This window comes from Cervus canadensis, chromosome 4, assembly GCF_019320065.1.
Source record: "Cervus canadensis isolate Bull #8, Minnesota chromosome 4, ASM1932006v1, whole genome shotgun sequence".
Taxonomy (NCBI): domain Eukaryota; kingdom Metazoa; phylum Chordata; class Mammalia; order Artiodactyla; family Cervidae; genus Cervus; species Cervus canadensis.
In genome coordinates this window covers 91,535,242-91,561,241 of record NC_057389.1, presented here as the reverse complement: position 1 = coordinate 91,561,241, position 26,000 = coordinate 91,535,242, and the positions used below count along the sequence as shown (strand labels likewise).

General features: G+C 54.9%; 1 protein-coding gene across 9 annotated transcripts in view; it reads left to right on the top strand.

The window, feature by feature from the left end:
* SMARCA4 (SWI/SNF related, matrix associated, actin dependent regulator of chromatin, subfamily a, member 4) overlaps nt 1–26,000 on the top strand; it is a 91,023-nt gene that overhangs the window by 49,328 nt on the left and 15,695 nt on the right. For 3 of the 9 annotated variants that reach the window (XM_043466589.1, XM_043466587.1, XM_043466588.1), the window contains exons 17-30: nt 9–75; nt 1,178–1,288; nt 3,271–3,513; nt 4,892–5,005; nt 5,548–5,655; nt 6,878–6,964; nt 7,983–8,029; nt 9,351–9,517; nt 12,292–12,455; nt 14,509–14,736; nt 15,045–15,143; nt 15,410–15,487; nt 16,117–16,335; nt 20,559–20,821. In XM_043466589.1, coding sequence (XP_043322524.1) covers nt 9–75; nt 1,178–1,288; nt 3,271–3,513; nt 4,892–5,005; nt 5,548–5,655; nt 6,878–6,964; nt 7,983–8,029; nt 9,351–9,517; nt 12,292–12,455; nt 14,509–14,736; nt 15,045–15,143; nt 15,410–15,487; nt 16,117–16,335; nt 20,559–20,821 — 1,995 coding nt within the window. The remainder of the gene's footprint in view (nt 1–8; nt 76–1,177; nt 1,289–3,270; nt 3,514–4,891; nt 5,006–5,547; nt 5,656–6,877; nt 6,965–7,982; nt 8,030–9,350; nt 9,518–12,291; nt 12,456–14,508; nt 14,737–15,044; nt 15,144–15,409; nt 15,488–16,116; nt 16,336–20,558; nt 20,822–26,000) is intronic. The other 6 variants (XM_043466596.1, XM_043466594.1, XM_043466595.1 and 3 more) reach the window with 3 other exon arrangements.

Here is a 26,000-nt window from a genome sequence, read left to right as displayed (position 1 = left end):
TCCACCAGAACCCTCTCCAACTGGGCCTACGAATTTGACAAGTGGGCCCCCTCCGTGGTGAAGGTGTCCTACAAGGTAAGTTGCCACCTGAGGACGTGGGTGTGGGCAGGGTGGGGGAGTAGGGGATATGTGTAGTGAGAAGGGATGTCAACCTGCATTAATGACACGACATACGTGTGCGTGCCTTCTTAGGTCATCCACATGGGGGCTTGCGTCATTTCATTTCAAGGAGGGGTGCTTTTGCTAAGTTCTGGACTCAGTGTGTGGACTGTGCTGGTGTGAATACACTCACCCCCGGGCCTGTCCACATAGGCAGACTCAGTGAGTGTCCGCCATGGGCTGCTGCTGTGTCATGGGCTGCTCACTGTCCTCACCATCTCTAGACCAGTTCACCTGTGCACTGGGGGCCGATAGTGCCTCCTGTCCTTGTGGGGAGGGAGGGGCGGGCTGCCTCACGCAACCCCTCAGTGGCAGAGCTCAGTCATGCCCTTGGCCATAGGGCTCTCGGGTCCAGGCTCGCCTCTCTACCGCGGAGCTCTCAGGCCCGTGAGGGAAAGAAGCAGGTCCTGACAGAGACGACAGCATGTGCGGGGAGAAATTGGTGCTTTTGAGAAACTAAATGTTGTCCTGCTGCCAAGAGCTTACGGGAACAAAGTGACTTATACTCTAGTTTAAAAAAAATTTTTTTTTAAAGGAAAAAGAGCTTCTGGGAACCAGTGCAGCTCAGGCTGTCAGGAACAGTAAGCTTGAAACAGGGAACCAGACAGATTTGCTAACCAGGGAGAAGCCGGAGCTGCCCTTAGGGAATGGTCACCGTGGACTGCACCTGTGTGGGAGACGCGGTGGCCTGAGAGGGGACCCAGGAGGAGGCAGGCATGGGAAGCGGAACTGTTGCCCACCAGGAGTGGGGCAAGTGGAGGTGCAGGCTGCAAGCCACCCGGGGCCTGCATGCCTCTCTGCTCCCTGCACCAGGCCCTCTGCATGGAGGGTGGAGTCAGGGAAGGGGAGCGGCCTGGGGCTGGAGTCGAGGGAGGGACAGCCGCTTGGGGGCCAGGTTGGGGAGGGCAGCACTCTGGAGTGGAGTCGGGAGAGGGCCAGCAGCCTTTGCCAGTTCTCGGCCTTACCAGGGTCCCAGGACTTGACGGGCTGAGGCGTGTGTGTCTTCTCTCCCTCACAGGGCTCCCCAGCAGCCAGACGTGCTTTCGTCCCCCAGCTCCGCAGCGGCAAGTTCAATGTCTTGCTGACGACGTACGAGTACATCATTAAGGACAAGCACATCCTTGCAAAGGTAGCGTGTGTGTTCACCTGTAAAACAAGGCAGCTCGGCCCATCATGTGCCGTCCGGCGCCTGGGATCCTGCCCAGGCTGGTCATGCATGGGTCACGCTTCTCATCTGCTTAGACCCCCCACCAGTCATTGCTCAGTGATCCCCTGCATATGCGTAAGGACAGCTGCTCTGTGGGTGTGAACGGCCTCAGTCAAGGTGACTTGGGGTTTGCTTCTCTGACTGTGTGTTCCCAGGCTTGCCCTGGATCATATCCAGAGACCGGCACCATCTACACAGCACGTGGACCAGCTTCTCTCAGGGCTCCTGCCCAAAGAGCCTGGTCATCTGCGATGCCTCCCAGCCTTCCTGTCCTGGCCCTCACAGGGCCATGTTGAGGCCCTCCCCCATCTCCACCTGTCTCTAGAGGCCTCAGACCTGCCTCCCTGGTGGCTGTGTCTCCCCACCCCAGCCTAGAAGAAAGCAGCCTGCGAAGCAGGTGGGGTCGGGCCTTCAGGGCGGCGTGCTCGGAGGTCCTGTGTGTCCCGTCGGCCTTGAGCCACGGAGCTGATGTGTTTAGTGGGTGCTCTGCGGCTGGGCAGCCTCTTAGCTGACTCAGTTGTGAAAGTGGCTCTAGTTGGGCCACCAGTGAGTTACCAAGAATATACTATGACCCAGGTGTAAGACAGGCACAGTCCTTTGCCTCCAGAAAGCTCTTTTCCTGGGGTGGGGAGGGGTTGAGCTGCTGCGTCTGGCCTCGCTGACCATATAGGGCAGCAAGTCAAGGGGTAGAGCGCTTTACATGTTAACCCCCACCTGTGGGGCATGTTCCTACTGATGACATTCGGTGCTTGATACTCATCTCCGAGCTACAGGTAAGGAAACTGAGGCCCAGGGAGCTGGCCTCCAGCCTTCTTAAGCTGGGGCCTGTGCTTCGGGTCACCCTTCTGACGCAGGACAGAGCCAGGCCCATCCCAGACACGAGAACAGGGCTCTGAAAATCCTGTGTGTCTGACAGTGGCTTTAATCAGTATAAACCCCCCACCATGGGGATTACTTGTGGGAAAGGGCTGCTACCCACCGCCCCAGTCAGTCCTGCCCTTTTCCTCTGGGACACCTGACCTGCAGGGCCTCAGCTGGGCCGTGTTTGGTCCCCAGGAGCTAGATGCCAAGGCCCGAGTGGCTCTGAAGGGCATCACAATCGCATGTAAACAGGGGTTTATACCTGCAATCCCTGCCTAACCAACCTAACTCCCAGTTAAAATTGGCTCTAGCCTGTGCCCATTGGCAAGGCGCCCACTGACAGGCTCTGGGGTATGGGCAGCGCCCCCACAGCACAGTCTGCCCCCAGCTGTGCCTCCCTGCCTCCGAGCCACCACCTGCTGACTGGAAACGTTTAGTCACTCAGTCCTGTCCGGCTCTTTGCGACCCCCGTGGCCAGTAGCCTGCCAGGCTCCTCTGTCCATGGGATGTTCCAGGCAAGAACACTGGAGTGGGTTGCTATTTCCTTCTCCAGAGGATCTTCCCAACCCAGGGATCGAACCTGTGTCTCCTGCATCGCAGGCAGATTCTTTACCATCTTAGCCACCAGGGAAGCCAGATTGACACGTACCTCTTACTAAAACCATGTCCCCTCTCGACCCTACCCCCAAGGACCTATGATCAGCAGGCTGTGTAGTATTTAGGATTTTTTTTCTCTATGCCAGATACTTGGTATATGTACTTTTCCTGGAAAACCAAAGTTCTTCTCTGGACTTAGTTTTGCTCACCTGACAGCAGCTCTTAGCCATCTCCCTGTCCACGTGTCCGTCTCCCCGGCTTCACAGAGCTGCAGAATGTGTCTGTTCCTCGGAGCGCTGGTCCCTTCTCTGATGCTGTCGTGCTCACCTTCCCCACCTCAATGGGCCGTTCTGCCCGGAGCCTTTGTGCCTAATGGCGGTGAGCTTCTCACTCAGGGGACAGCCCCACCGCCTGTCCTCCCCTGACCATCCGCTCTTGGCCTGCAGATCCGCTGGAAGTACATGATCGTGGACGAAGGCCACCGCATGAAGAACCACCACTGCAAGCTGACGCAGGTCCTCAACACGCACTACGTGGCGCCGCGCCGCCTGCTGCTGACGGGCACGCCTCTGCAGAACAAGCTGCCCGAGCTCTGGGCGCTCCTCAACTTCCTGCTGCCCACCATCTTCAAGAGCTGCAGCACCTTTGAGCAGTGGTTTAACGCGCCCTTCGCCATGACCGGGGAGAAGGTAGGCAGCCGCCAGCCACGTGGTGGAGGGGGCAGGGCGGCAAGCCATGGTCTTCGGCCACAAGCAGCTCCAAGGACTGTCCGCGCTGACGGTCCTGGCCCAGCCGGCTTCCCCGGGTGGCTGTGGATTGAGTACCCACCGCAGCCGGCCTGGCCACATACATGGCAGCCCTGCCAGCAGAGGAGGGCAGAGAAATCCCAGGGGATCCTCGGGGCTTCCCTGACCGTGTGCCCCAGGCACAGAGCGGGGACAGGACATAGCCAGGCCTGAGGTGTGAAGGCACAGCTGAAGGGCTCGGGGGGAATTTGATTCTCATCCTGAGGGCAATGGGTGGCTTCAGTGAAGAGAGTGGTCAGATCCTGCCCCCTTTTTTTTTTTTAAAGGAAATAAAAAGCTGTGGGCTGTGACTTATATCTCTCACATCTGTCTGGCTGTGGGTGGAGTTGGTAGTCTGCCTGTGGGCCAGCTGTTTTTTGTTGAAGAAGGTTGGCGGCCTGAGCCTTGTACTGAGGAGGTGGGCTTGACTACAGGGTGGACAAAGAGCCCCTATGCCCAGCAGCCATGCCCCAGCCCACTGGTCCCCAGTTAGGAGATTCTCCTCAGGTCTGGGACAGTTGGGACCACCATGCTCTTACAGGGGGACCTCTGCATCGTCCCTGGGGTCCCCCCTCCTTGGCACTGGCTGAGGCAGAAGCCCTCCTAAAGGAGAAACTGAGGCCCTTTCAAGGGTCTCATAATTAAAACAAGCCCTCAGTTTTCAGACTTCTAGGACCCCCACCCCAAGAGCAAGGGAACAAATGCCATGGTTTCACCTCTTTTCAAGTTGAGCAAAAGCACAACTAAAGCATTCTAAAGAAAAAAATTCAAGTGTCATCTTATTATTCACTTAAAAATTGTTTTAATTCAAATTTTGGTCAGAGTAGCAGGCCCACGGGAGAGCAGCCTTTCTATCCGTCTCTCCCACGGAGGCTGAAATGAGAGGGTATTGGGGCTCCCAGTAGGCTGAGCCCTCTGAGCACCCCCAGTTTACACCATGCACTGTGTCCGTGTTACCCCTGCAGTGCTGGCCAGGTTCCGTTTGCACATGTTCTCAGGATTCCAGACACACGAGTTTGTGTCACTCTTGGGGAGGCCACTCGGTGTGCTGCCGTGTTTCTTGGTGCCCTGGGGGCTTCGCTTCCGTGTCCCAGGACTTCCATGGAAGGTCTCAGGTCCCTGCAGTTTTCCACAGGAAGAGGGTGCCCCGCCGAGCTCTCTTAAAGTGTAGAGCTGGCTGGAAAGGAGGCGCTGAGTGCAGGGCGACACCAGGTGGCCCTGCCCACGTGTCGCTGCTCCCCTGGAGGTAACGCTTGGCTTGCATGTCTCGTTGGGGTGCCAGGTGGACCTGAACGAGGAGGAAACCATCCTTATCATCCGCCGTCTCCACAAAGTGCTGCGGCCCTTCCTGCTCCGGCGGCTCAAGAAGGAAGTGGAGGCTCAGTTGCCTGAAAAGGTGCTGTGTTTACTTGAGTGGAGGGAGCCCTAATGCAGCATTCAGCATCGTGCTGGGGTTATCCCGGGGAGGGGTCCCAATCGGGCGGCTCTCTGGAGTCCCCCAGCCTGGCCCTGTCTTGCTCAGCATTCAGGAGTCAGCCTCGCCTGGGGATGGCTGCTCACCTGCACAGGTCTCTGAAAGTGCAAGGCAGGTGTGCTAGGGGCCAGCTAGGTCCCACCTGCTGGCCCGTAGTAGTCCCTCCCCTCTCTCCTGAGGGGCTTTGGTGCCCCACCAGTCACCCCTCATGTCACCTTTGCCCTTTGTTCCTGGGCTGGCTGAGGGGAGGCCTTTGAAAGAAAGCTGTGTTGCCCCTCTGGCCCAGGAAGCCCCCACATTTCTCTAGCCCCGTGCATCTACTGCAGCCCAGCTTCCCTCATCCCCTGGGTGTGGGGGCTCTTCACCATCACCCTCATGTGCCGTGATCAGAGGCCAGGGCCCAGGATGTCTGAGAGGCTGGGCTCGGGGACCTGGACTCGGCTGACAGCGGCGTGTACCCACAGGTGGAGTACGTCATCAAGTGCGACATGTCGGCCCTGCAGCGCGTGCTCTATCGGCACATGCAGGCCAAGGGGGTGCTGCTGACCGACGGCTCCGAGAAGGACAAGAAGGTTGGCCCGGGCCCCTGTCCCACCTGGGTGTCCATGGTGGGCGGGTGGGCAGCCTGGGAGTGGCTGGGTGTGTGGGAACCAGCAGGCTTTCTCCTCCTGGGAGGTGATTTTTGTGACCAAGGCCCCGTCTGGTTGTGATCCTGAGGGTGTTGACCGGCCTTGGTTTAGATCATAGCTGGTGTGGTTCAGTTCAGTCCGTAAGGCTAAGAGTCCAGGGGCTGAGGGCCTGTTTTCAGGGGGGCCCTGCGGCCCCCAGTCAGCAGTCTAGGGTCCTCTGTTCGTGAAATGCTGGCTCCTGTGGGCGCGTCCATTAGCAGTGAGGATCCAGCACAGACCATAGCAGTTAGAACATTCAGGTGCATCCCATCTTCCCAACAAGCCACCTCCACTGGTCCCTTCTCCTTGTCATTATGCAAACTTGGTGTGACGTTTGTTTATAATGGAGAGGAGTTGGGGCTAGGTGGGCTGCTACCTCCTGGGCCTACCCTAACAACCCTCTTCTCACCAGACTGAAACCATCCTTCCAGTCCCCTCAACTCTGTGCCCTCTGCCTCGAGCTTGGCCCAGCCTCCTGGTTTCCTCCTCCACGTGTTTGGTTTGGGCTCTTTCTTCACCTGGGCCATTTGGCAGCCCATTCCCTGGTTTACTTCTCTGCCCACGGCACCCACCCCCGCATCCTTCCTTCATCCCAAAGCCAGAGGGCTTCCTCAGCCGTCACGGCCCATCTGGCTGCAGGCCCCGGGGACTCTCTCCCAGTGCCCGCACAGCTGGCCTTATGAATCACAAAGTGTTTGTGATCCGGCCTCCGCGCTTTGCCAGTCGTGTGTCCCTCTCGTCTTGCTGGCCTGGCCCCTCCTCACTCTGCACCCTCCGGGGTGCCCGGGGTCTCTGCTTCCCCCAGTGCTGGCTTCATGCTGGCTTCTGATCCCCAAGAGGAACCAGCTGCACAAGCCCTGCCCCCGCCACGTCCTCCTTCCACCCCTACCCTCTCCCCACCCCAGGCAAGACCAGTTTGGGAGCCTCTCGTGGCTCAGCTGGTAAAGTATCTGCCTGCAATGTGGGAGACCTGGGTTTGATCTCTGGGTTGGGAAGATCCTCTGGAGAAGGGAAAGGCTACTCACTCCAGTATTCTGGCCTAGAGAATTCCATGGACTGTATAGTTCTTGGGATCGCAGAGTTGGACACCACTGAGCGACTTTCACTTTCACTTGTGCCTCCTCAGGGCAAAGGTGGTACCAAGACCCTGATGAACACCATCATGCAGCTGAGGAAGATTTGCAACCACCCCTACATGTTCCAGCACATCGAGGTGAGGCCCAGGTGGGGTGGCCTCAGCCCACACGAGGCCCTGCTCCCCCAGCAGAGCTGGGGCACTTCTCTCTGCAGCTTTAAAGATGAAGAATTTGTAACTAGGTGATGAGTGTACATTTGTCTTTTTACTGAGATTCTCTCTGCCGGTCCTTATTGTGAAGAATCCAAACAGTGTAGGAAAATATGATAGAGAGGGACTCTCCTGGTGGCCCACTGGTTAAGACTCCGCAGTTTCACTCCGGAGGCATGGGGTTGATTCTTGGTCAGGGAACTAAGATCCTGCAGGCCCTGTGGTGGCCAGAAAGAATATGTAAAATTTTTTTTATAAAGGAAAGAGAAAAGAAGTATGTGGGAGAAATGAAAGTCCCACCTGGGATGATCACGAAGCCTTCCAGGCTGTTCTCTGGAATTGCTTCCCACCCAGGGTGGGAGTGGTCATGCCACCCCTGCTGGTTGGCTGCTCGCCTTTCCCACTCAGCAGTGTGTGGGGCGATCCCAGGTCAACGTGTGGAGAGCATGTCCCTCTTCATGACAACTCCAGCCGTGACCTTTCTGGGCCCCAGTACACTTGAGAATTTGGATTCCTGCTTCTGAAAAACACACATAATGACTTCCCTGATGGTCCAGTGGTTAAGGCTCCACGCTTTCACTGCAGGGGGTGCAGGTTCAATCCCTGGTCTGGGAACTAAAATCCCACATGCCACATGTTGCGACCAAAAAATCAAATAAATTTAAATGAAAAGCACACATATGTGTACATGTTCTGGCATAAAGTTTCAGGGTCATCGCAAATCCCCTGACAGTTCCCTCTTGGTGCTCCAAAGATAGTGTCAGGTGCGCGGTGTCCTTGGGCGCGCCTTTGGTGGTTAAGACCATATAGGAAGGCATGTCAGTGGGGTAGAAAAGCTGTTGTCAGCTCCTCTGTGTGGTCTTGGAGCTGCTGTGGGTGGGCTTGGAGGTGTGGGGCCAGGACACCTGTTCTTGCCCCCACTGACCCACATCTCATTGCATTACAGGAGTCCTTTTCCGAGCACTTGGGGTTTACCGGCGGCATCGTCCAAGGGTGAGAATCTCCCTCACTTAACGGGATGGGGATGGATGGTCCACTGTGTTTCTCTCTGTGGTTGACTTTGTTTCTGTTGTCATAGTTGTCTGCTTTCAAAGGCAGTATATTCCTGGTAAAAAACTTAAAAAACATAGATGAGCCCAAAGAAGAGAATAAAAATTCTGCACTTTCAGGGACTTAACATGGTGGTCCAGTGGTTTAAGACTGTGCTCCAAATACGGAGGGCCTGTGTTCGATCGCTGTTCAGGAAGCTGCGTTGCATCTGCTACAATTAAAATCCTGCATGCCGCAGCTAGGACTCAGTGCAGCCAAATTTTAAAAAAAGTCTGAAATTTGAGAGTTGACCAGACATTGCTTCCAGGTCCCACTCTTCCCCTTCTGGGCTCTGTGACCCGTGACAGCTTCCCTCAACACTCTTGAGGCTAAACTGCCCACCAGGAGAGAGATACTTTATACAGTGTGGCACCCACCTTGCCGTGGGGGTGTTTTCCCCAGTATTGTTTATAAAGTGCAGCCCCGGCTTGGTTCGGCCTTAGCATCGGGCTCAGATATAGCCTCAAGGTTTTACTCTTAAAACATTCTCAGCGCTAAAGCCACCATCACTTCTCTGAGATAGTAAACTATTTCTTAGAGCAGGAGCCCTGAATGAAAGAGCCAAAGGTCATTTTGCTGTGTCATTATTTTTTGTATCAAACTACATGATGGGGTCCCACAGACCTGGCCTTGAGTCCTGGCCCTGGCAGGTCGGCAGCCATATCACCCTGCCCCCGGCCCGTTTTCATACCTCTAAACTGAGAATGAATGACCAAAGCCGTGGCGGCCCTCAGCCCTTCTTCTCACTCTTACAAGGATCCTAGTTGCTCTGTAATCCCACAATCACCCTTGACCTGGGGGGCTTCCCTGGTGGCTCAGATGGTAAAGTGTCTTCCCGGAATGCAGGAGACTGGGGTTTGATCTCTGGTCAGGAAGATCCCCTGGAGAAAGAAATGGCAAGTATTCTTGCCTGGAGAATCCTAAGAACAGAGGAGCCTGGTGGGTTACAGTCCATGGGGTCAGAAAGAGTTGGACATAACTGAGTGATTAACACTTTCACTTGACTTAGGGTGGCCTGAGTTTATTTTAGTTGGATTGGAATGGCTCCGCTGAAACTTTGGGGGCTGGGTAGTCTGCCAAGGGGAGACATTCGTGAGCCCTTGGACTTGGTGGCCAGCCCACCCAGGACTGGTCAGGTAGTGGGTGGGAACACATGTCCTCTGCCCGCCTTCAGGGCACTGTGGTTCACGTCCTGTGTGTCCTTCCCCGCCCCCACCCTCCCCAGGCTGGACCTGTACCGAGCCTCAGGGAAATTCGAGCTGCTCGATAGAATTCTTCCCAAACTCCGGGCCACCAACCACAAAGTGCTGCTGTTCTGTCAGATGACCTCCCTCATGACCATCATGGAAGACTATTTTGCATATCGCGGCTTTAAATACCTCAGGCTCGATGGTGAGTGTGGCCGGGGAGAGAGATGTGTTTGAAAGGGCCTTGTTATCCACCGCTGCCAAAGCTGGTGGATTTGCCCTCCCCCGTGAGGCAGGGCAAGGCCCAGAGACGCCAGGCCTAGTGTTGGGAGTGGATATAGTGGCATGCTCAGTGACACAGGCTTGTGAGACTGGGAGGGGTGCTGGGAGTAGCGTGCTGGTCTCCTGAACATGAGGCTTAAAGTCCTTGCACCGTAACGCTGGGTCCAGTGGCTGATGTATATCCCATAGACTAATTTTAGTGGGAAGTGACAGAAACTCATATCCTGTGGGCATAGGGAAGAAAGCCTGTGACTCACATAACTGAACTTTAAGGGCAAGCTTGATTCAGGCACAGCTGGATACAGGTACCCAGATGGTGTTAGAGGAGCTTTTCTGGGGCTCTCAGCTCCTTTGTCCTCCAGGTTGGCTTCATTGTCAATCATCCGTTCCAGGCTTTTCTTCCACCCACAGAAATAGGAATGTCCCCAACAGAGAAGCAATTTGTGTTTCCCCCCAGAGGTCTGGGGTGAGCTTTCATTCGACTGCTGTGAGCGATATGCACCCCTTCTCCACTGCCCTGATGGCTCTGGGGCTGAAATCAGACCTATCCATGCCAGAACCACAAGCACCAGGAGAAGCAGGAAAGGGCAGGATGGAGGGATCCAGATGTTGCAGGGGTGATAGGGGCATGTCCATTGGGAACCACACTGGCCTGTGACTGTCAGAAGCCTGGCTCCTGCCTTGTTGCCAGCACAAGGGAGTCCTGGGGAGGTGGGGCTGAGCACAGTGCTGGCTGTGTGCAGGATTCCTGATCCGACACGTGTCGGATCTAGAGGGAGCCCCCCACTCTCCATAAGGTGGAGTGAATGGGGCTCTCAAGAAAAAACGGACTTGGGGAAACTTCCCTGGTGGTCCAGTGGCTAAGACTTCACTTTAAAATGCAGGGGGTGCGGGTTCAATCCCTGGTCGGAAGCTAAGATTCCCATGTACCTTGGGACCTCCAGAACAGAACATAAAACACAAGCGGTACTGTAACAAATTCAGTAAGGACTTTTAAAAAATTAATTCACATAAAAAAATAACATTTGAAAAAGACTTGAGACCCACTGGGGTAAACAGTTAAGAAGCGTGGGGTAGACCACATTTCTGCAAGACTTTGTCTAAGCTCGTACAAGCTGCATCCATGGTTGGAGACCCCAAACCTCTCTGCCCCTGTGTGTGTTTCTCGGTGCCTCTCGTGGTACTGTGGATTTTCAGACCGTTAACTTGTGGTTGCTGGGTGGACCTGTCCGTCAGAATCGGCCCTCCCCACTCCCGCCCAGAACCTTTGCTGCATCTCTGTCTTGACTTCTTTCAACTGTTCTTAGAATTCCATCCAGGGTAACCCTTACAAACACAGCCTTCGTCAGGTGATCACGTGTCCTGAGGCTGAAAGCTGCGTCCGTGCCAAGGCCTGTGTGGCCAGACAACGCCACCCCAGCCTTTGCCCTTCCCTCAGTGCGCTGGCCTCTGTAGGGTCTGAGCTTTCACAATGGTGACACCGTCCCACCCCCTAGTGGACAGGCCGAGAGCATGTTCCCTCCCACCCGAGTATCTGTCCACTTGCCCCCCCAACCACCTTTTCTCTCCATGATGTGAGTCCTCTGTGTAAGTGAGGACTTCTGTTTGCTGGACCATGGTTGCATCTCTGGCATTTCATGTGGTCACTTCCACATGGGCGGAAACTCTGGGAAAGAAAACCCTGGGGGTCCAGTGATTAGGATTCTATGTTTCTACTGCTGGAGGCATGGGCTCAGTCCCTGGTCGGGGAACTAAGATCCCATAGGCCTCTCTGCCCGCCACCCCCCAGAAGGAACAGCAAAGGGTTGGGGAGCTCAGTGACATGGGGAGTGGAACCTTCTGCTGTCAGAGTGCTGAGAGTGAGGTTGCAGCCGGGGGTACCGGAGCAGCCCCTTGACCTGACCCTGCCCCAGCTGTGCCCGAGGCCTCAGCCCCTCCTAGGAGCCAGGACAGCCCAGGTGCCATGGACCTTGGGCCTCTATGCTGTTCATCCTGATGTGTAGGCGAGTGGCTAGAAACAGCACCAAAAATGACACCTGGTTTCACCGGAGGCACCTTTGCTTTGAGTTGATAGGAGCCTGAGGAGCTTAGATGCCCCTCCGAGGATCACGCCCTGGGCCCTCACATTCGAGTTGCTGTGGCTTCACGAAGCGGCGAGCCATCCTGCCCAGAGAGAGACATACCACCATTGTACAGTCCAGTGTGCTTGCCTGTATAGACGATTCCCTTTGTGAATGGAGGAAACCCACCACAGGGGCATGGAGGCAGGCTCCAGCCTCTGACCAGTCGCTCGTTACCCGTAGCAGCACCGTGTGTTCACCCAGAGGCCCCTCGTGGGTTCGGAGAGGTGCATTGAAACAGCGCCGCTGCAGCGCCTCCCACCACCCCCGGACAGCTGGTTCCAGCAGTGCTCAGGGGTCAGCCTGTTGCCTGGGTGTCTGCTGGGTACCAGCCCTGTGCCCCAGTGCCTGCCTGTCTAGCGCCTGCAGCAGCCCCAGTTCACGTGGGGGGCTCGTTTTCTTCTGGGGCGGGCCGACTGCGGTCAGTGGTGTCACCTTAGATCCAAGCTACTCGTCAGTCAGAGTCCGCAGCCATTGGTTGGATGGTGGTGGGTGTGGTCGCCGCTCCCTGATGCAGGTGTCCGTCTGTGTCTCCTCCCTCGGTCGCCCTGCTAACCCTGGTCTACCCACGTGGCAGGAACCACGAAAGCGGAGGACCGGGGGATGCTGCTGAAAACCTTCAACGAGCCCGGCTCCGAGTACTTCATCTTCCTGCTCAGCACCCGGGCCGGGGGCCTGGGTCTGAACCTCCAGTCGGCTGACACTGTGATCATATTTGACAGTGACTGGAACCCCCACCAGGTAACAGCGTGCACGCCCTGGCAGTGACCGTGCCCCCTGGTGTGAGTGTGCGGCGGCCTCCTGACCTTTTCCTAGAGCCCTGGCCGCACCTGGAGAGAGGTGCAGAGGGAAGTTTCTCAAACTAGTTCTTTGCTCTGATTATGAAAAAATACGTGTTCCACCGTTATTTTAAAAAATTTTTTCTTAAAATTCCCCGGCTGTCCAGTGGTTAGGACTCCACATTTCCACTGCTTGAGGGCCTGGGTTCAGTCCTTGGTCTGGGGACTGGGCTCTCATAAGCTGTGTGGCACCATCCAAAAGAAGGGGGAAAAGAACAATCCTGGCGTCACATAGATGTGCAGAGAAAATGGAAAATGCCCCAGTCATGTGGCTGGTAGTGAGGGTCCTGTTACCAGGGGGTCCTTCCTGGCCGTGTCCTGGCCCAGCCCTCACGCTGGCCCCCTCACTGGGGCGCCTTTGTGTGCTCCTTGCACTGCTCCTCTGCTGTCTTGTCCGCACGCCTGCATGGGGCTCCATGCCCGTAGTTCTTTCAAACGCAAATACCAGTAACTGAAAGTAACAAACGGAAATGTGCGTTTTTTTCCCTTCCCCGCCACTCCCACTCTACACTGAGCACACGCCAGCCTCCATCTCTGCATGCACAGATGCTCCGGCTTTGGTGTGAACCTGGAGTGTTCCAGCACGTGTCTCTTCCTGCCACCGGCTGGTGTGTTCACATATCCATGCAAGTGCACCAAGCCTATCCCCAGTGCATCCTCAGCGGCCAGCCTTCCTGGTGTATGGCGGCCCCAGGCCTTTTAACTCAAACCCCAGTTGGCAGGTGTCCATGTTTTCTGTTTCTCGGCCTGACCACTGTCCTCTCGTGGAGCCCTGCTGTCCCTCTCTCTCGGAGCACTGGCCAGGCCCAGGCCGAGTGAGAGTTGGGGTATCTCGGCCCAGAGGCCTGTCCCTGTCCTATTTTTTGCTTCTGCCAAAGTGGCCTCCACCAGGGTGCCCAGCTCTCACTCTTGTTGACAGTGTGAGTGAGCCCTTCCCCACACCCAGTGGCTCTGGTTATCAGCGTGGGAACCATAGCCCGTATGCCAGCGAACGTCTGGGGTGGTCACTGCCGTCAGCCTGGGTTGGAGTGGTTCCCACTCGGACTTCCATGACTGGCCTGTTTGCTAAGAGGTGGTGGGGGTGTGCTTCCCGCATCAGCAGGCAGCTGGGGGAGAGACCTCTGTGGAGCCTCTCCACACTGGGAGGCACTGGGGGTCATGAAACATGTGGCGGGCTAGGGGTGTACCATGAGGGGCCAGTCCTCTCTGCCAGGGGTCATGCAGGCTGAGCCGGGGGCTGAGCCCTGGGGCCGCAACACAGCTGTCCCAAGAGGTGGGATGCAGATCTCCAGGTCAGCTCCACACGGAGCCAGACCCAGGATTCCATAGGCGCCCCCCTGGCTCTGCTCTGGGCTCACGGGGTGACAGATGGTGTTGGCCCCGCGCCTCCCACTCTCCTGGCGTTTGCTCCACACCAGGCACAGGGCATCCGTTGCCCATTGGCCCCTCGCACACACAGAAACCACGAGAGGGGTTGGTGTTAGCAGTGGCTCCCAAGGCTAGACGGGCGGGACCTGGGCCCGGGGTGGCCTGGCAAGGAAGCAGCAGGGCCCCCAGTCAAAGCAGGCATCGACCTGGTGTGGTGCGCAGCTTCGGCGTCATTCTGTGAACAGTGCTGTCAGTGATGCGGCCCCACCGGGGGCCTAGTTGCACAGCAGTGGGCCCTGTGCAATGTGACGGGAGCTGCTCAAGAATATAACCCCTCAGGCAGCCTTTTAAAACCACACTTTCTTCCCGAGTATTTGCCAAGTTCCAGTTAAGGCAGAAAGTGACGCTTTTGCAGGATCTCAGGGTGAAGTCCCCTTGGTGCAGGCTCCAGGTCTCGTTCCTGAAGTTTCTTGGCTATGCAGCTGCCGGCCAGGCGAGCGCTTGTGTGTCTCCCAGCAGCATGCAGTGTCCTGACTCCCCCTTAAACATCCGGGGCTGATGGCATCTCCCCCCACCCCCACCCCCAGGACCTGCAGGCGCAGGACCGTGCCCACCGCATTGGGCAGCAGAACGAGGTGCGGGTGCTCCGCCTGTGCACGGTCAACAGTGTGGAGGAGAAGATCCTGGCCGCGGCCAAGTACAAGCTCAATGTGGACCAGAAGGTGATCCAGGCCGGCATGTTTGACCAGAAGTCCTCCAGCCACGAGCGGCGTGCCTTCCTGCAGGCCATCCTGGAGCACGAGGAGCAGGACGAGGTGAGCGCAGCACCGGCCCCGACCCCCTCCCCAGCGTGAGTGGTGGACGCATGAGCGGCTTTCGTTTTTGTTTTTTTTTTTACCTTTTTTTGCACTTTTTCTTTTTCTTTTTTTTTTTTTTTTTGCATCCCTTTGGAGTAAAGGGAGTGTGGGCTGAAAGGAAAGACGATGAGTATACTTGCTTTTTCTTTGAAGTGGTTTTTTTTTTTTATTATTATTATTATTAAAAAAAAAAAAAAAAAAACAACTGCTGGTGAAAGACGCCGGATTGATAGCCCTGGAGACTGAAGTCCTCTATCTATCCACAGAGCAGACACTGCAGCACGGGCAGCGGCAGTGCCAGCTTCGCCCACACTGCCCCTCCGCCAGCGGGCGTCAACCCCGACTCGGAGGAGCCACCTCTAAAGGTGAGCGGGGTAGTTCAGTCTCCACGCCCATTCAATCCTCGGCTTCTCGGCTGAGACGGCCAGCAGAGGGCCCTGACCCCACGGAGCGTGCGTGTGCGTGTGCGTGTGTGCCTCATCGCTGCCGCGTGGGTCCCCATCCACCGCAGCCGGACCAGGGACCGCCAGCTCCTCTCCCACGGACTGCCGCCGCTCGCCTCCGAGCCCGGCCGCCGCCGCCGCCCACCCCGGCCCCCCCGCAGCCAGACTAAACATGTGACGTCTTGTAGGAAGAAGACGAGGTGCCTGACGACGAGACGGTGAACCAGATGATAGCCCGGCACGAGGAGGAGTTCGACCTGTTCATGGTGAGCGCCGTGGGCACTGGCTTTCCCACCTGAACAGACCGTGGAGTGTGGGGCTCACGCGCCCTCCCTGCCGACACCCAGCAGACCGAGGGGTCTCAGTGACACCGGCGTCCCCAGCACTACTGGAGCCGGGGCAGCCCTCTGAGTGGCCTGCAGATGACACCTAACTGACCCCTCTTTGTCCTGTGGTCTCCTAAGCGTGTCGTAGGGATGGAAGTATACCCGAGCACACCGTCCTGCTGGTGCCTATTGTCCTTGAGGCTCTTTCCCTTTCAGAGGGCATCACCCTGTCCCGGGCCGAGGGACTGAATTGGGCCTCGGTCTCGGATGTCCCTCGCCCTCCGTGGGTGTGGAATCCAAGGCGCCCTTAGCCTCAGCGGGCCTGTGCCTCCCAATGAGGCTGTCCATGGAACCGCCATCCTATTTCAGCCCCGCTTCCGTCACCTCTGCGTCCTTCCCAGTTCTCTCTGCCCCACAGCAGAGTCCCAGCCAGGGTCTGACCTGAGAGCTCGGCCAGTTTGGCTGCTGCAAAACCCCATTCCCATGTAACTGGGTCCCCAGGCAGGGTACCCTGCGTGTGCCTGCCGGCCGTCCCTGGGCTAATGCTTCCCTGGCCCCACACCCCACAGCGCATGGACCTGGACCGCCGGCGTGAGGAGGCCCGCAACCCCAAGCGGAAGCCACGGCTCATGGAGGAGGACGAGCTCCCCTCGTGGATCATCAAGGATGACGCCGAGGTGGAACGGCTGACCTGTGAGGAGGAGGAGGAGAAGATGTTCGGCCGTGGCTCGCGTCACCGCAAGGAGGTGGACTACAGTGACTCGCTGACTGAGAAGCAGTGGCTCAAGGTACATGCCGGAGAGGGCCGCGAGGGGCTCAGGCGCACAACGTGGCCGCTGGGCGGGGCCTACGTGCAAACCCCGGGCATCGCCCTTAGCCGCTCTCAGTACGGACGACGGCAGGCCTTCACACGTGGGCTCAGGTTCACTCAGTTCCTCCTGTTGAACCATGGCAGGCACACCCGTGAGGCTTCTGAGCCGCTCGAACCCAGTGCTGGGTGGAGCTGGCCTTTCATGTGTCAGGTTAAAGGAAACTTTTGGTGACCTCCGCAGGGGGCTGGCCAGAGGACCCAGGGCTAGAGTAGGGATGTCACATCTCCCTGTGAGATCGTTGGGAGTGCTAATGGGGTCAGGTGACCCTGATGTGGGCGCATCACCCCTGGGAGCTGCAAGGGAGGAGGGAGTGGGCGCCCCCCGCCCCCCCAGCCCAGGGCCCAGCACCGAGGTCAGCATCTGGGTTACTGTGACACATCAGAGCCCACCCCCACCCCAGAGCTCTGAGTGTAGAGGTGACGACTGAGAGTCTAGCCTTCAAATTGTTGTCCCTGAAACAATGCTCGCAGAGGGCAGGTGGCGGCTTTCGGCTACGCCCTGCTGGTTGCCACACCCTGGAATGAGCAGTTGCACCCCAGGCCTCTGATCACACACCCCGGGGTTCCCCTCGATTAACTGTGGTCATGACGTTTCCTCAGCCGTGAGGCCGGGTGGCCCTGATCCTCTCCTGAGACCTCAGAACACCCGAGATTTGCAACCTCACGCACTGAGCTATGCACCAGAGGGAGCTATTGAAGCATGCCAGGCAAGAAACCTACAAAACTCAGGCAACTGGGGTGTCCTGTCTCCAGCCCTCAGCTTGAGGCTCTGACGTCAGCCCAGCCGTAGACCTTATAGCTCCCATGGGACGTCTGCCAGCCCTGCATTGCTAAGGCAGTGGGAGCCCTTGAAAAGGGCTTCCCAGGTGGCTCAGTGGCAAAGAATCCCTCTTCAATGCAGGCGACACAGATTAGATTCCTGGGTCGGAAAGATCCCCTGGAGGAGGAAATGGTAACTCACTCCTGTATTCTTCCCTGGAAAATCCCGTGGACAGAGGAGCCTGGAGGGTGACAGTTCATGGGGTTGTAAAGCATCGGACATGACTGAACACGCATGCACACCTTTTAAAAAAAAATCCACCCACTTGTGTATAATAATAATTTGCACACATTTCTTCCTCTACCTTTTTTGAGGAATAACTTACATACCACGGAATTCACCCACTTAAGATGCACAATCCAGTGATTTTGGTATGTTCACAGAGTTGTGACACTGTCACCACAGATGAAGTCTAGACCTTTCTCCCCTCAAAGAAACCCTTTCCTCTTTAGCTATCTTCCCATCCCTTTAGATTCTCTAAATAACTTTCTGTCAATAGTAATTTTGACTATTTAGGACATTTTCCATCTGTAAAATCATGGAATACATGATCCTTTGATGTCAGGCTTCTTTCACTTAGGAAAATGATGTTTTCCAGGTTCATTTAGATTCTAGCACACATCAAGAGTTCATTCTTTTTATAGCTGAATGATATACCATTATGTGGTATATAGTACAACGTTTGTGTATCCAGTCATCAATGGATAGATATCATTGGGGTTGTTTCTGTTTTTCGGCTGTTATGAATAATACACTGTGGACATTTGTGTATACAAATATTGTGGACACATGTTTTGATTTCTCTGGGGTGGATGCCAAGGAATGGATCAAATGGTCATTCTCTATTTAACCTTTGAAGGGACAAAAACTCTTTTCCAAAGTGGGTGAACCATTTTACATTCCTACCAGCAACACAGGAGGATTTCACTTTCTCCACATCCTCACTGATACTTTTATTTTTGGCTTTGGCTGTTCCAGGTGGCATGTAGGATCTTAGTTCCCTGACTGGGAATCAAACCAGTACTCCTTGCATTTGAAGCTCAGAGTCTTTACTGCTGGACTGCCAGGGAGGTCCTGTTTGCCTTTTTGATGCCATCCATTCTAGTGGGTGTGCAGTGGTATCTGTGGCTTTTAATTGCATTTCCAGGGGTGCTCACGGTGTCAAGCCCCTTTTCATGTGCTTGTTGGCCATTTGTAGATCTTCTTTAAAAGCCTCTTATCAGGCATATGATTTTCAAATATTTTCTCCTGTTCTGTGGGATGGTTTTGGTTTTTGTTTTTCACTGTCTTGACGGTGTCCTCTGTAGCACAGGAATTTAAATTCTGATGAAGTCAAATTTGTTTTTTGGCCTTGGTATCATGTCTGAGAGTCAGTCCATTGCCACACTGAAGGTCACAGAGTTTTACCCCTGTGTTTTCTTTCAAGCCTTTTAGAGTTTGAGCTCTTACATTTAGGTCCATGATCCTTTCTGAGTTAACTTTTGCCTTTGGCATGGGGTCAGGGTCCAGATCCATGCTTTTGCATGTGGCCTCTTGTCATCCCAGCACCATTGTTGGAAAGACTATTTTTCCCATTGGATAACATCCTTTTTTTTCAGTAGTTCATAGTCAGTAAAATTTGCATTAATAGAGAGATTTACCCAAAACAGCACTCCTCCGTCTTAGGTGTGGACATGGAATTGGCACCGCTTCTCTGGCAGCCGCTGTGGCCCTGTGTGTACCCAGACCCTTCAGAATGTGCCTGCTTCTTTCCCTGCTGCGCTGACCCACATGTCTTGGGTGTAGGACCAGAGCCTCCTGTAGTAATGACCATGGAGGGAGTGACTTTAACACAACAGGAATTCAACTTCTCACAGTTCCGCAGGCTGGAAGTCTGAAATCGAGGCGTCAGCAGGGCTGTGTTCTGTCTCAGGGCTCCTTCCTTGCCTCTTCCAGCTTGCGGTGGCCCCAGCATTCCTTGGCTTGCGGCCGCGTCTCTCACGTCTCTGCCTCCATCTTCACATGGATGCCCCCAGAGTCTCTTTGTATGACCTTTTCTGTCTCCTTGAGTCTGGTCCACCCTAACAGAGGATGGTCTCATCTCAATCCTTAAGTTATTATGTGTGCATAGATCCTGTTATTCCATAAGATGCCACTCTGAGGTTCCAGGTAGATACAGATTAGAGGGGACACGCTTCAGCCCACTGCGTGCCCTCCCCTGGGCCAGCCTGCTCTCAGGCCCTCCTGCCCACTCTGTGCCCCCCGTGCTACTCCTTTAGCCTGGATACCTCCTCCCACTGCCCTCCGCCCTCGGATCTGACGTGCCCCACTCTGGGAAGCACTTCCCGCCCCCGACAAGGACACATCAGCTGCCGCACCCTCAGGGCTCCACTCACCCTCCCATGGCACTCTGCACACTTGTCACCGTGTTTGGGGGGGGTGTGACTGTCTCCCCTCCACAGGGGGCGGTGGTCAGTGCCTGGCCCCCACCTGCTCACAGTTGCAGCGAGTCACTGAGATGAGTACCCAGTGCCTCCTTTTGGCTCCAGGCCCCCCTCCCATTTCTGATTCCAAGCTCCCCTGGACACCTGGCTTCCTCTGACTGGGTGTTCAGGTTAGTTATTACCTTTGAGAATTCATCAGTTGGAACTATTTTAAAATGAACATTCACGTTCACGTCCTTCAACTCAGCAGTTTCACTACCAGGAAGCTATCTGAAAGACAGACATATGTCTGGTCATGGCATTACTTAAAAACAGCCCACCCCCTCACCCCATCCCACCCCAACTTGGAAAGAACCTAAATTGCCCGAGAGCAGAAGTTCCATTAAGGCCCACTGTGCGAGGAAATACTTAATAGGCATTAAAAATTGTGTTGCTGAAAAATGAGAGGAAATTATTATCTAGGACAACTTAGTGAGCAAAACGATGGGTCATGGTGTGGTCTGGGGCTCTGTCCCACTGCCGCCTCAGTTGTGCACAGACAGGTGGATGGTGGTGGTGACCCCACTGTGGGAATGTCCCTGATACCACCGAACTGCACGCTTGACAGTGTTTGAAGCGTTTGATTCTGTGGGATGTGGGTCTTAGCACAATTGTTTAACAACATGGCAGGTCTGGGGCACAGTGTTGACTAGGTCACCTCCCGGTGGAGGGCTGACAGGAGCCCAGTCTTTGCGACTCTGCACCATGAGACTGTGACTCTTCAACTTGTCACAGACGCCGTATGTCCGTGAAGGACGGGGTTGGGGAGGCAGAGCTGTCCCTCACTGGGCCCCCAGGTCTGCGCGTGGCCTCTGCTTGTCGACCTCGGTGCTGGCTGTCCTATTTTTACCACTATTGACCCTGAAGGCCATCGAGGAGGGCACGCTGGAGGAGATCGAAGAGGAGGTCCGGCAGAAGAAATCGTCACGGAAGCGCAAGCGAGACAGCGACGCCGGCCCCTCCACCCCGACCACCAGCACCCGCAGCCGTGATAAGGACGACGAGAGCAAAAAGCAGAAGAAGCGCGGCCGGCCACCTGCTGAGAAGCTCTCCCCTAACCCGCCCAACCTCACCAAGAAGATGAAGAAGATCGTGGATGCCGTGATCAAGTACAAGGACAGGTAAGTGGGGGCTCCGGGGGGGCCCTGTGAGCCCTCTGCCTCCAGGGCAGTCACTCCGCACGCTCTGGTTGGTTCTCCATCTCAGAGTCTCTGCCCTCGTGGGACATGACGTTCACGTCCTGGAAGAGGGGAGACAGTGTCAGCCTGATGAGAGGGCAGGGAGGTGACCTTTGAGAGGAGCCCTGAGGAGGGCAGGTCTGGGGCCAGTGCTCCAGGAGGGGCCCCACAGTGGGGTGAGTGGAGGACAAGGGTGTCTGCTGTGATGGAGGCCGATCACGTGGCCAGTGGCCCGTGGTGAGGAGGCTCCTGTGGCTGGAGCAGAGAGCCAGGGGTCTCCTTTAGACACCTGCCCCCGCCCTCGCTGCCGTCTTCCCGCCTGCTGTCGTCTCCCTGGGTCATCGCAGGTCAGCTGCTTGTTGAGAAGACATAGACCAGGGCCCCTGTCCTCAGAGAGATACCAAAGAGGAGACCGTGTGCTTTCTGCATCAGTGAGGGTCCTGAGTGGATCAGGAGCTCTCCTTAAGAAAAACAGGGACTTCCTGGTGGTCCAGCGGTTAATGCTCTGTGCTACCCTGCAGGGGACACGGGTTCGATCCCTGGTCAGGGAACTAAGATCCCACATGCTATGTGGTGTGGGCTAGTGAAAAAGACGAAGAAAGCAGAATAAGAAAATCATGGCTCTCTCACAGCCCTCCCAGGAGATGTGTGCATGTCCTGCCCACCTAGGGCAGGTTGAGTGCAGGTGGGGCAGCCAGGGTCATCCTTCAGCCCCCCAGTGTCTCTTCCGCTTCCTGCTGCATCCAGGTCAGTAAGGCTGTCCCCATGGCAGGAAGGTTTTGCAACTTGAATTTATAGTAATGCTTAGCAGTTAGTCACAAGCAAAGTAGGAGGGGAATTAAGTCAAGATGTGTCAAGGTGCGAGCCCAGGGGGCATCCCTTGGAGAAGCTGTTAGCGTGAATTTTGGGGTGAGTAGTGACTGTCATAGAACCCAAATAAAGGATGCAAATTGTGCTAAGAATTTTCTGTCATTAGAAGAGAAACAAAGGATGAAGTGGAGAAGAGGCAGATTCAAGTTCAACTGCTGGGCCTAAAAATGTAATCTGTGTCATTGTTGAGAACAAAACATCAAACTCATTTGGAGACTTCACCTCTGAGGCAGATTCCACAAAGAAGAAGAAATGTAGACCAACAATTATTCAAAATATGGAATGTACAAAAATCCAATGAAAATGACAGACCCTGGTGTTTTCTTCCTAATAATATTCTTCCGAAAGAACCTTATTAGAACCGAGAAAACAAAGACCCTTGGAGGTCAGTGGGGAACGATGGGTTTTTCGGAACGTCATGCAGATTGCTGGCATATCCAGACAGAGAAGATGAACCTTGACTCCTCCCTTCCCTGCACACATGTATTAATTTTTAATGGATGATAGACAAATGTGATATAAATGAGCTGTATTTCAGTAAAGGTTTTTTTGTTTTTTTTTAAATGTGAAAAGAGCAACATGGGAGAAAACCTTCATGGCCTGGAAGGAGGCTAGACTTCTTCAGGAGGTCAGAAACCACTAGCAACAGAAGACTCTTCAGTGAGAATTCACTAAAATTAAAAACATCTGTTCATCAGAAGACACCCTCTTAACAGATGGTGAAAATTGTTACAGACTGGGAAAGGAAAATCAGATTTTAAAACAGGCAAAAAAGGGACTTCCATGATGGTCTGGAGGTTAAGACCTTGTGCTCACTCCCAATGCAGGGAGCACAGGTTTGATCCTAGGTGGGAAAACTAAGATTCCACCTGCCATATGGAGTGACCTTAAATAAATAAATAAAAATAAAATGGGAGGGGCTTCCTGGTGGTCTAATGGTCAAGAATCTGCCTGCCAGTGCATGGGACATGGATTGGATCCCTGGTCCATAAGATCCCACATGCCATGGGGCAGCTAAGCCAGTGTGCCCCAACTACCAATCCTGCAGTATCAAGCCTGTGCTCTGCAACAAGAGAAGCCACCACAGTGAGAAGCCTCAGCACCAACTAGAGAGTAGAGAAAACCCGCAATTGGAGAAGCCCATGCACAGCAATGAAGACCCAGCACAGCCAGAAATTTAAAAATAAATAAAATGGGCAAAAAGTGTGAATAGACACCTCCCAGAAGAGGATGCCTTGATGACCAATCAGCATGTGAAAAGGTCTGATCACTGCACGGACGTCATGACAACAAGGAAACGTACAAGTGGATGGGAGTGACGTGCCCCCTCATAGTGCCCCAGAACGGTGTCACCAAGAACGTGGAGCCCCAGGACCTCACACACTGCTCACGGGCGCACCGGGCTCTGGGCATTGTCTCCCAGAGCTGGGCTCACTGGCTGCACTTCTGACATGGCCACTCCAGTCCTAGTGGAGCGCACACGCCCACCAGAAGACATGCACAGGGGCATCCACAGCAGCTCTGATCACAACTGGCCTAAAGGAAACAGCCCAGCGTCCACCCCCAGGAGAACATGTCCACGGTGGCCTAATGGAAGAGCAGGATTCTGCCAACTACAGAAACAGCCAGATGTCAGCTCCCTGGAAGAATCTTACAGACGCTTTGTTGAGGGAGAGAAGGCAACCACTGGCAAGTACAGGCTGTACGCTTCCAGTTATAGGAAGTTCAGAAGTCAGTCACGGTGAGGGTGTGGGTCAGTGGTTACTTCCAGTGGGGGGTACTTGACAGGGAAGAGGCACTGAGGACCCTCTGGGACTTTGGAATCTGGGTTTGCGCTTGAAAACCTTCACCAGGAGTACACCTCAGATGTACATATTTCCCCATAGCAGGCTACATCTCGGTTAAAAAAAAAACAGGGCTTCCCTGGTGGTCCACTGGCTAAGTGAACCAGTGCGGGCGGCCGGGTTCCATGCCTGGTCAGAGAACTAGATCCCACATGCCGCATCTAAGAGTTGACGTTGCACAACTAAAGACCCCGCCTGGGGCAACTAAGACTGGGGAACCAAACAAATCAATAAATAGACACTTGGAACCAGCATCCTATTGATAAGGCCTTGGATATTTTCAAACTAAAGACAAAATATGTCAGGTATCAGTCTACTTTCTGTTATCCTGTGACTTAGAGAAAAATCCATCTGAGCATCTTGTATAGCCATAGGGACACAAGAGAAAGTGGCTCCCCCAGCTGCTGCAAACCACAGTTCTCCCGGCCTGTGTGAAATGGTGGTAAACCAGTCTGGCATGGTGCAGGGAACCCTTGTCAAGACTGGTCTTCTTTAGGACACAGAGATCCTGTTAGGGATTCTGCCATCCAGCCCGCCGAGAGACCCAGCTGCAACCACAGAGCTAAGCTCCCAGCCCTGTCGTACCCACCCAGTGATGCCTCCATTGAGGGTTGGACATGTGGCTGATGTTTAACCTCATGTTCCCCTGGAATAGACAGCCACTCTAGATTGGGCATGCCTGCTAAATCACTTCAGTTGTGTCCGACTCTGTGTGACCCCATGGACTGTAGCTGCCAGGCTCCTCTGTTCGTGGGATTTTGCAGGCAAGAACACTGGAGTGGATTGCCATTTCCTTCTCCAACACTAGACTGGGAGCTCTCCATTAAGCTGGGGGAACTGCAGAGCAGTTAGGAGAAGGACAGCGAATAAGACCATTCCAGAAAGTCCCCCCGCACTCCAGCTTTGAGATGAGTTTGGTTCTTGAGTGGAGCTGGGCCTTCCAAACTTGCTGGTTTGCTGGTGGCTGCACAGGAAGAGATCAGAGGAGGCACACAAATGCAGGAAAATTGTCACATCATCCTGGTTGAACTGCTACTTCGTGGCAAATGCTTTCAGAGATGATATGTGGGAACAAGTTGACATTTCTGATGTTCTCAGCAGACACTTTGAAATCCTGGGGAAAACCACAGTGCGGTTCATGCAGCTGTAGGATTAGGCCCCACCCTGTCTCTTCTGACCACAGCTGCAGAGTCCAGGGTCTCCAAGTCCACCCTCAGACTCGATGATTCCCTGGAAGGACTCTCAGAACACTCTGAAAGCTCGTGTGCTCACAGCAGTCGGTTTTTACAGTGAAAGGACACAGGTTAGAACCAGCCGAGGGGAGAGGCACAGGGAGCAGTGTCCTTCTGTGGCGCTGTGGGCAGCACCACCTTTGCTGGCAGCATTACAGGAAGACACATACAGAGCGTTACCAGCCTGCAAGCCTTGCTGTCTAGGAGCTCAGTCACATAGACATGACCGACCACCCACATGGCTGCCTCTCCAGCCCCTCTATGGTTGAGCTGATGCCGTGTGACCCCACACCTCTGCGTAGAGTCACATTCTTAGACTCTGTGCTCAAGGTCCGCAATTAAAGAAAGTCGTCCCCACCCCCTGGCCCCGGGCAGGACATTCAAGGGCCGAGAGATGGCCTCCCAGCAGCTGAGGACAAAGGCCAGACCTTTCTTTGGGCCAGGTTAAAAATCTCTGTAACGCACCTGTCACCTACCTGGAAGGTTCTGAGGGACTGACCACTGCGCCACACCAAGGAGAATAGACATAGAAAGAAATCGGAGGCAACCTAATGCACTTTTTTGTCTCAGACTTCCAACCACTCCTTCCCAAAAGGAAAAGTGAAACTTTGGGCTTAAAGATTCCATTTCCTTTCCAGAACCCTGTGATTAGCTAAACACTGTACTTGAGTTAAACGTGGATCCGAAGGAGAGACTGTTTACAGCTTGGTTCTTCCTGGCTGCTGCAGAACGGACACCAGACATTGTCAGCAGCTCACTTCCGTGGGGGGAGCCTGCCTTGCTGAGCCAGGGTCATGGGGCTGCTGTTCCTGCCCCTGGTGATCATGGAGGCCTGATGCAGTCACTCCAGAGAGAAGTGGCTGGGCCTGCCCTGGGCTGCCACTGATCAGCACACCACTCCAAAGTTTGCTTTGAGTGTTGATCTCAAGATCGCCCCACAGTTATGTCCAAATACCCTTGCAGTCATGGTTGCTTGCACCTTCGAATCTATACCCTTGCCTGCATGCAGGTAATGTCCTGATTTGGAACCTTTTGCTCCCTTCATGTGTGTTCAGACCTCGGGCTGCCACACCCACCCTTCCCAAGCTCTCTGCCACCCATCCGTGTGCCCTGCGAGTAGCATGCCCTGGAGTGGTACGGCTTCTGACATTGGCATGTGCGGCTTCTGGCATTGGC